We start from the raw sequence: 9,249 nt of genomic DNA on the forward strand, positions 1-9,249 counted from the left end.
ATCAATTGGATAAATTTTATGAATACTGTTGTACTAACCTCAGGACATAAATTCCTTATACTCACGTGTATTTGGTCTACAGTACGTACGAAGTGACAACTTGCGCTAACGCAGAGTCCTCAAAGTCAACTTTCTATAGCAGTTAGCGTTACCTGAGGATCCCTGCCCCTGTATGCATATTTCAACTCTTCACAGGTACTCAAAACTCGGATGTGTCTTCGAAAAAGTGGACAGTATTCCTCCATATTTGACTGCGCCAGGAAGCTCTACCATGAAAATGGATGGAGAATATTCTATCGGGGCTACGTGCCAAACATTCTGGGAATCTTACCGTACGCTGGAATAGAATTGGCTCTTTTTGAAACGTTCAAACAAACCTACGCACGATGGACTAGTAAGGATGGCAAAGAACCTTCCGGTCCGCCGTCTGTCTATGTGTCTGTATCTGCTGGGGCATTGTCCTCTGTCTGTGGTCAACTTGGCACGTATCCTTTGGCACTGGTTCGGACAAAGCTCCAGGCACAGACAGCAGGATCGGAAAGGGTGAGTGTGCATGCTGAACATGCCGGGTAGTGCCAAAATTTTAGCCCGACTTTTGTCGAAATTTTACAAGTTACTTATTGAAGGAAACAGTAGAGAGAATTGATTACCGTTAGACAAGCAGCTGGAGGACAGGAATGTCAAAGTCACTAGTTTTTGTTTGTTTACTAACTCCTCATTTTTGGATGATCTGAAGATAATGCATGCACATAATCTCTCTTCCGTCCCGACGCAGTTACCCCAGTAAATTCACAGTAAAGGGGGGGGGGAAGCACTTGACTCTCAGTAGCGCACAGCCTTGTCCGAGCCCAGATTTAAACCTCAGACAGCTAAAATGTGAGGTGAGGATGCCATCACTGCTCCACCCCGCTGAACGCAGCTTGCGAAGACGGATTAGGGCAAAACACTTGCTCTGCATGTTCAGTTTCCGGGGTTCAACTCGTGACAAGAATCTTGTTGAGACCCCTATGTCGTTTCGTTAGACCAGTAGAGCCATTCAAGGGAGTGCAACGTGAATGCAAGTTCGGCAAATCTTACGACCACCTATGGGAATCAGCCCGACCGAAGCTAATCGTTCGACTGTGATTCGTGGCTGTTTTTAAGCTCTACGTATTCATTTTTATTCATAGTCACACCAATCCCGTTTGAACGATCGTGCTCCTGTTCTGACGTAATTATTCCGGTGAGTCCACATCAAAGGGAAGCACTGGACTCAAGTTTCGCTCTTATCAGAGCAGTGCATATTTAATGGCCGTACCGAGATTTGAACCCCGGACGTGTGGCATGCGAGGCGAGCGTGTAACCACTACTCCACCAACGCACATTGGACGCATCTGAATTTTCACGTCTGAACAGGCGAACGTGTTCACACTTGAGCGCCCGACTCTTCATCGAACGACGACCCAGTAACTGTCCTGGTTGTGACGATTGATCGACTCGCCAGTAAGAACTTCCCAGTCAGGCAGCGTGGCACACGCTTGAAACCCACTGGGCAACTTTTTTGGTTGCAATTTTTTGGGGTTTTGCTGGATAGGTATTTTGTTCGTAGTCACACCGCTCTCGTTTGAACGGCCGTCCTCCTGTTCTGGCGTTTTTAGCCCTCTGGTTCAGCTAAAAGTAAAGCAGCGAAATCGCATCTTTGTGTTGACCTCGCGTGACTCCTGTGAACTATTAGAAGTCGACGAGGTCAAAAGAGTTGAAGGCTGTGCTGACGACGCATAGTTCTTATCTGAGAAACCACGTGAACAGCTTTCTCGCTCTCTCATTCTCTCTCCCTCTCTCGACAGAAACAGATAGCGTTGTTAACATGATTGTCACAATACTAGAGCATCAAACCAAATTACTCCGTATGTCACGAGTGATATGTTGCCCTCATCTGAGGAGTAGGTGAATTATTGAGACTGATTATTGTTCACAGAGCTTCGCAGTCTGGAATGTGATGGAAATCACAGCGTGCAGTTAGAGAATTAATTGTGCATACCATCACATGGAGATGGCGTGGCGTGTACTGATCGAATAAGTCTCAATAGTGGATCATTCATTTACCGCGCCCTTGCAGACGAATTACAGCAATATACTGTCACACAAAAGTTCTGAGCAAAGTCCCCCCCTGTGAGATTATTTTCTGAGCTATTTCAGGACTTCAGAAATCTTTTTTTAGAGTTTTTACTCATTACTTCAACAAACTGGGGATACAACACTGTTGTGTTTTATTTATCAGGGCCCATAGACTCACCCACAGTGTGTACTATCAACCTTTGGTATGCGCACGAAACTGAGTTACCTCTTTCCTATGGAGTTTAAACATGTAGCTGATCGATTAGTCTGATCTACCACTTCACTAAATGACTTTGGCAACATTGTGATCGATCAGTCACATCGATAGGTTGTCCTATCAATTGTTCTAATCTATCACGTCGTAAAATACACTACGATGTAACGTAGATTCTGTCCGTCTATGCCTCCTAGCTTGATCGGTGTGAATCGATCCAGGATAGTTAACTAACACGAGTACTGAACTGAGTCGACGGAGCTTATACCAATGTAGCGGTGGATATTACTGATGGGGGCATGCAAGTAGCATGTTTTCTCGTAAATCCGCTTTGCGTCTCTTGAAAAATGAGATCTATTGCGGAATTTGTGGAGTCGCATTTGCTTGCATTTGGGCAACGGTCAATGAATATCCAGGAAAGTTTAGGAAGACGCGTTCAAGGAGAAGATGGATATTCAGTTTTTGTGAACAAGATGCACATCAGAGTTTCCTTTCCCTGTCCAATAGTCTGTAACTGTTCACTTGGCGTTTCCTAATAAGTAACTGCCAGCGAAGACCTTCTCCCTTTCACTAATATCAATCATTTTGAGTGTTGCCTTTCTGAGGTCATGCGTATGAATTGTCTGTTGTGAACACTGGTTCGCTGAGACGTATGTGGCCATCAACCTATCGATCAGTGAAAAAGCTAATGCAATCACTCATAACGAGCTGATTACACTAGCAGTTAAAACACCTGGAAAAAGTGCCCAAAAAGTTTCAGGCGTCTGTGGCACTACCTGACTGGCAAGTCAGTCGATCAACAAAACCAAGCTATGCTCGAGGCATAGAGCTTTCTGCTCACATCAAATGCGTGGAGTGGCGGTAATACGCTCGACTCGCATGTCAGAGGTGCGGAGTTCAGACCCCGGCACGCCCAGTGGGAGTGCACTGTCCTATTAACAGCGAAACTTGAGTCCAGTACGTCCCCCCTTTCGTGTGGACTCACTAGAACAATTGCACTAGGACAGGAGGACGATTATTTAAGCGAGGGTCATGTGAGTATGCATTCTACGAAATGGAACGGCGCAACTTTCGTGTCTGGCCAGATGGATGGTTGCGTTTATTTAACACCGTGTCGGTTTAGCATAGCTGCGACATGATTTCAATAATTAGGGTGAGCGAGTGATTTCCAGGCAGATTAAACTGCATTGGATTTAGGTTAGAGCGACACTCATCCCTCAGTCACATGACTCATGTCCCTGAGTCTGGTTTTCGTTGCATCACCAGGTGACAGCTTCTCTGATTCAGGTCTGTTTTGTGGCCTATTTTTATCTTCCTGGCTAAATTCTTGCCTACTTACTGTCCGTGAACTCTGACGGGAACGCAACCGGTACGGTTTATTTCAGCCTGAGTAGCGTTTGCAAGTAGTCAAGAGATTTCTTGCTTGTTGCAGAATTCAAACCGTACTATACCCTCATGTTTCGATGATGTCCATTGTTTGAAACTGTTAATCGGGCGTTGCCGAATCTATCCAAATGAGATCAGCTGGTATTCATTTTCATATAAACGCATCACATCGAACTACATCGATGGATCACCACACAGAGAAGGTAATGCGACATCCGTTTGAGCTATATATCCAACCAGCTGAACGACCTTCGCTTGATGGAAGCCTAAAAATTGGGATCGGGGGTCGGACATTAGTTGACAGTACTTTATCTTCAGCCTGGCTATCTGGAGACCTATTGCTGTCAAATTAAGTAGCGGCGACTTGGCGGCCCGAATACCTCGTACATCTATAGAAATTGCACACTTACGACCGGCTGGTGTTGGTGAATTTCGTCTGTGATTAGGTGGTCACCGAAGGTCCGTTGTAGGCTTGATCCACCGAGTCTATTGCGATGAAACACACGAAACACAGATAATATAAAATACAATTTATTACAATTTGGAAGATAGAGGTATAATTAAAGCTTAGATAAAAAAGACTCAAAGGAGCGATCTGAAACCAATAGCTTGTACGGGCGAATCACCGGGCGAAATGACTGGGTGGTAAAACTTGAGCCGACCCATGTGTATCCACCTGATGAATTTCAGCAAGGATATCAACGTTGCACGGATGAATCTCTGACAGTGGTCACAAATTTTCCGGCGAACAGCACACCACTTCACAATTCGATACAAACAAAATGCAGCGAGATTCACAATCCCCTCCAGCCTCCACATCTGATGGGAGTTTCTTCATTGGCACTCAAGGACGTCGAAATTCAAGCGCAAAGTTAAACAGCGTTAACAATCAGAAAGGTATGATTTGACAACCTCTGAACAATGTCAGCTGCTACTGTGAGGCTCGTAGTTATTGAATGCGAATCGAATGCTCCTAAATGTACCATTCCATTCATCTGATCAAAGGCAAAATTTCCGCTTGAATGAACGACCTTTTGGCCGTCAACGCTGTAGTATACAACGCAGCAGTTCAGTTGGTATTGACATGCATATGGTAGCCCTGGCCAGTAATTGTGTGCTAAAACACAGTGACACCACCTATTTGGAAAGCGGGACTAGCATTGTTTCACAGTGAGTCACTTTCAGAATAATCGACGTGAACAAGATTGGTCAGCTAGCCGAGTGCTCTGAAGAGGACGCCTCGCTTTCAAAGTCTTCTTCTTCACTAAGGAGAGGTCAGACCTGTCAGTGCACTGATGAGAACAGAACCAGCTGATTCATTTGCGCTGGTCGCGGTATTTATTTTACCCGTGACAAACGCTAATCTTCGGAATAACTGCAACCCTCGTTTTCGAAAAACTTTGGTGAGAATCGGTAGATTTATTGCTGGGGAACGTTTCGCTTTTGACACAAAAGCTTCGTCAGGCCAAGTGACGACCTTTTGGCCGTCAACGCTGTAGTATACAACGCAGCAGTTCAGTTGGTATTGACATGCATATGGTAGCCCGGGCCAGTGAGAGCGTGTGCTAAATCTCAGTGAAACCATATGTTTCACAGTGAATCACTTTCAGAAAAATCGACACGAACAAGATTGGTGAGCTGACGAAAGTCTACAGGATATCCTAGGCCAGCCGAATGCTCTGAAGAGGACGTCTCGCTTTCAAAGTCTTCTTCTTCACTAAGGGGAGGTCAGACCTGTCAGTGCACTGATGAGAACAGAACCAGCTGATTCATTTGCGCTGGTCGCGGTATTTATTTTACCCGTGACAAACGCTAATCTTCGGAATAACTGCAACCCTCGTTTTCGAAAAACTTTGGTGAGAATCGGTAGATTTATTGCTGGGGAACATTTCGCTTTTGACACAAAAGCTTCGTCAGGCCAAGTGACCAGGTTCCGAGGTTTGTCGGGATTCAAGGCGGAAGGAGAACCAATCAGCTAAGTCAAGCTTAATCTCTGTTGGGTGTCGGCCGAGGGATTTTAGTGTGTTAGAGTGGTTGAACAAGTGTTGGGTCGGTGGGGAAACCTACATGTGTTTGGGTCCTGCCTAGGGTCTAGTTCTTCTGGTTCGGTTCATTTGATGGTTCCTCTTGAACTTCGTTTGAACCTTCTGTTAGTCTGTGTGGGTGAGCTAGTGCTAAGAAAGTTGTGTAGGAGGGATGCTGTGACCTTTGGTCGGTTGGGGTTTCCACCCCTACCCCCCGGTTTTTTCTAATGATCCTAAGTGGATTGACAACCACACCGTCACGTGTCAACTCGGCTTATCTAAGACCGCTTTCCATACGCTCGCTAGCTCCACACCCTCGATTCTATTCACGCTGTGATGCTTAGTGATTTCCACCGCCTCGGCTATCAGCCGTTGTGGTGTGAATCGCAGTCCCCGTCTTAAGACTTCCACATTCTCCAGATCTATTCTATGTCCCGTGTCTAAGGCATGTACCGCCATCGCTGAGTCTTTGACCAGCGTTTGGTATTCTTCTGCATTCCTTGGTGGTTTGTTAATGCCTTTTTTATGCTCACCAATTCTGGTGTGCAATTCCCTGGCAGTTTGTCCTATGTAAACCTTAGCGTAATCATTGCAGTTAATTTTATACACACAGTCCCTAGTCCTTCCAACCGACAAGGGATCTTTCAATTGCACCAAAACCGAGCGTAGCGTTTTTCCCTTCTGAAAAGCCACTCGAATGTTGGCTAAGTTCTACAATCTTAGAATAACCTCCGATGTTCCTGCTTCATATGGAATGACTGCTGTGCCAATCCATTCCTTACTGGTTCTAGATACCGCAACCAATATCGTTTTTAGTTGACGCCTAATCAAACTCACTGGGTATTGTATTTTTCACGCTACCGCAACCCTCATTTTGCAGCCAAAGACGTTTTAATGGCCTCCGATTGTCATAGAGCGTTGCTTTTTTCGGCTACTGAATTATCTATAAGTAGCCTCAACGTCAACCAGTTCTAGTCCCTACTGGTGCGGCGGCAATAAAATATTAACACAGAATTGACCTCGCTTCTCCGATGACCTGTCAGCTGTCAGACTTCATAGAAGATACACAGTTGAACTCAGCTTATCCATTCGGTGATGCGAACCACAAATTCCACTTGCTAGTTAAACTACGGCGGTCGTTCTTGTTCTCATGTAGCCTTGACAGCAAATCCAGTGACCTTCACAACATGAACTAAGGAAATGGAAGAAAGGCCAAAGTTAAGATGGCCAACACTAACCCGTTCATCACGAACTATTTGCCATCAAGGGATGTACCAAAAGTCCACCTGCGCTAGAACAGACAAAATGTTGATTCACACCAAATTTTGCAAGGCGCTTTTAGGACCATCGAGTTGGATGGTCAGTCAGCTGCCCACCAACCAGGCATCGGATATGTGTATGGAAAGCGCGACCAGTATATTGTGCAAGATCAAGACAGCATGCGGCTCCAGCCTTTGTTAGAAGTGAAGATTTCAGACCTATTTGATGACACCTTTTTCTCGCGCAGTAAGATACCTGTGGCTGAGAAACGAGATATTCCCATCAGAAACGCCCGTGTGATTTTGCGTGTATTATGCTTTATCCTTTGGCTCGTGCTTGATAATCTTGCTCTGTATTCATTAGTTCGTTTTTTTCTCTAATCGTTCATCGCACGGTCGACGACATACTTATCAGCTTTCATGTAAGACGAACGTCCGTCAGATAAGTACCTCGACGACCTTCAACTGCTAATCTGTTGTCTGTGCTGGTGAATCCTAACCTTTTTGCCGCTTCAAAATCCACTTTTATCTTTTGGTGATAAGTCTAGCTGATTTGGTAAATTGCACTCCATGTTGAGGTTCCCCATAAGGAACTTTGAGTGACGCGTCGGTTCGACAATCCCGAATATCAAAAGGAAGAATTGGGTTCGTAATTCTACGGGACTATTTACACAAGAGTAAGCAAATGTGTACAACAAACCTCAATTGTTCACGTTCGTAGCGTCAACACGTTCACAGGTCTGTCACTAACCGGCACAGTGCAGTGTCAACGTTCGCACACCAAACAGCGGCGAGCGGAATGATGGCTCAGCAGCGTGGGTTGCGGTCGTTCCTTCTGACGACGGTCTCGTGATTCTCATTGGACTTGCGATCACACGCAACTCATGAGAAAACAAGTCAAGGCAGGCTCAGCAAACGGGACAGGAGCGCACATTCACACACAGACACACATGTCAACACACAAGTGTCGGAAATGACGGCCTCTGTGGCAAGGTGAGTGGCGGGTGCGAATACGCAAAACAACTGGAGATTAAAGGTAAGTAAGCAAAGAATGGGAGAATTATCATAAGGTCAAGTTAGATTCAACACTCCAGTGATTTCATAACTGTTGTGAAAATAGCCCTTCACCGGCTGTAGAGTACTGTGTTTGCCAATGTGCGCCAGTCAACGTTTGTAGTGTCTGTCTATTGAACAGATGTGAATGCCCAAGACCATGGTGGGTTTAGTGCCCTTAGTGAAAATCCCCGGAGTTCATTCCAACTGGCCAGTATGATGAACGAAAAATGACCTTGAGTCGAGGAAATGTGTCGGTTCATTTATTTGTGGTATCCTCGACCCCAAGGAGCTAAACATCTGTGCTAGTCTCATTTGCTTTCATTTTAACGCAAGCGTCTAACCGCAAGTGAACAAATGTCACTGGTTTTCACGAGAGTTTGGTTTGCAAATAAGTGTATTTATCGAAAATGGTCCAATTTAGGTTCAAGTCGAACATAAGGTTGACAGAAACTCAAGGACTTCGCCTACCTGATGAGCCCTAAGATGGGCGCAACCGGTCGTGGGCTGTCGAAGAACTCTTAGCAACCTTCTGAGTAGTTTCCTTTATGAAATCTCACTGGTCTTCAGCGTCACATTGACTTACCTAAGACAGCTTATTTTCATGCCCCAGAATGACTAGTCCAAAGCAACCGATTATACAAGCGCTCATCAACGTGTGGTGGATAATCGCCGGCTCATCTGTAGGTCACATTGTCACCAAGCCCTTCATCAAGTGATAAGACCCAGCCTTAGGATAAAAATAGGCAAGCGCAAGCGCTTCCAGCCTCATCCAGATATTACCACCACTGAAGAGCTAAGCCAGTTTGTCACCAATTCATCAAGTGATAAGACCCAGCCTTAGGATAAAAATAGGCAAGCGCAAGCGCTTCCAGCCTCATCCAGATATTACCACCCACCAAGAGCTAAGCCAATCCACACGAACTCTGATGGTATTAACCTTAAATACACTAAAAGAGGGCTATCTCTTGGATCAAAGGCCTTGATCGAACACCTTAGATGGCCTTGATTGTGGTCAAACCCAAGCTTTCATCGATCACGACTATACGTGGTGGCTTTGTTATCCTTTACTCGTAATGGTTTTCTTATTCGACCAAATATCCCGTTTTTTGACCGCTACAGTTAGTCAAGCTCAACACTTAAATCACGGTTCATGCTCTGGTAGTCTCTGTAGATAGTGAATTCATCCTCGGATGGATAGTGATATTCTCCGTGA

At 45.3% G+C, this 9,249-nt stretch overlaps 1 protein-coding gene across 1 annotated transcript; it reads left to right on the forward strand.

Annotated features, from left to right (window-relative positions):
- Positions 1-210: 210 nt before the first annotated feature.
- Positions 211-573, forward strand: T265_11755 (hypothetical protein; the record flags this gene model as incomplete). The annotated part of the gene is made up of 1 exon (XM_009178500.1): positions 211-573. One exon carries the CDS (start codon positions 211-213, stop codon positions 571-573), a length of 363 nt encoding a protein of 120 aa, XP_009176764.1.
- Positions 574-9,249: the final 8,676 nt, after the last annotated feature.

Source organism: Opisthorchis viverrini (genome assembly GCF_000715545.1).
Source record: "Opisthorchis viverrini unplaced genomic scaffold opera_v5_569, whole genome shotgun sequence".
NCBI classification, from domain to species: domain Eukaryota; kingdom Metazoa; phylum Platyhelminthes; class Trematoda; order Opisthorchiida; family Opisthorchiidae; genus Opisthorchis; species Opisthorchis viverrini.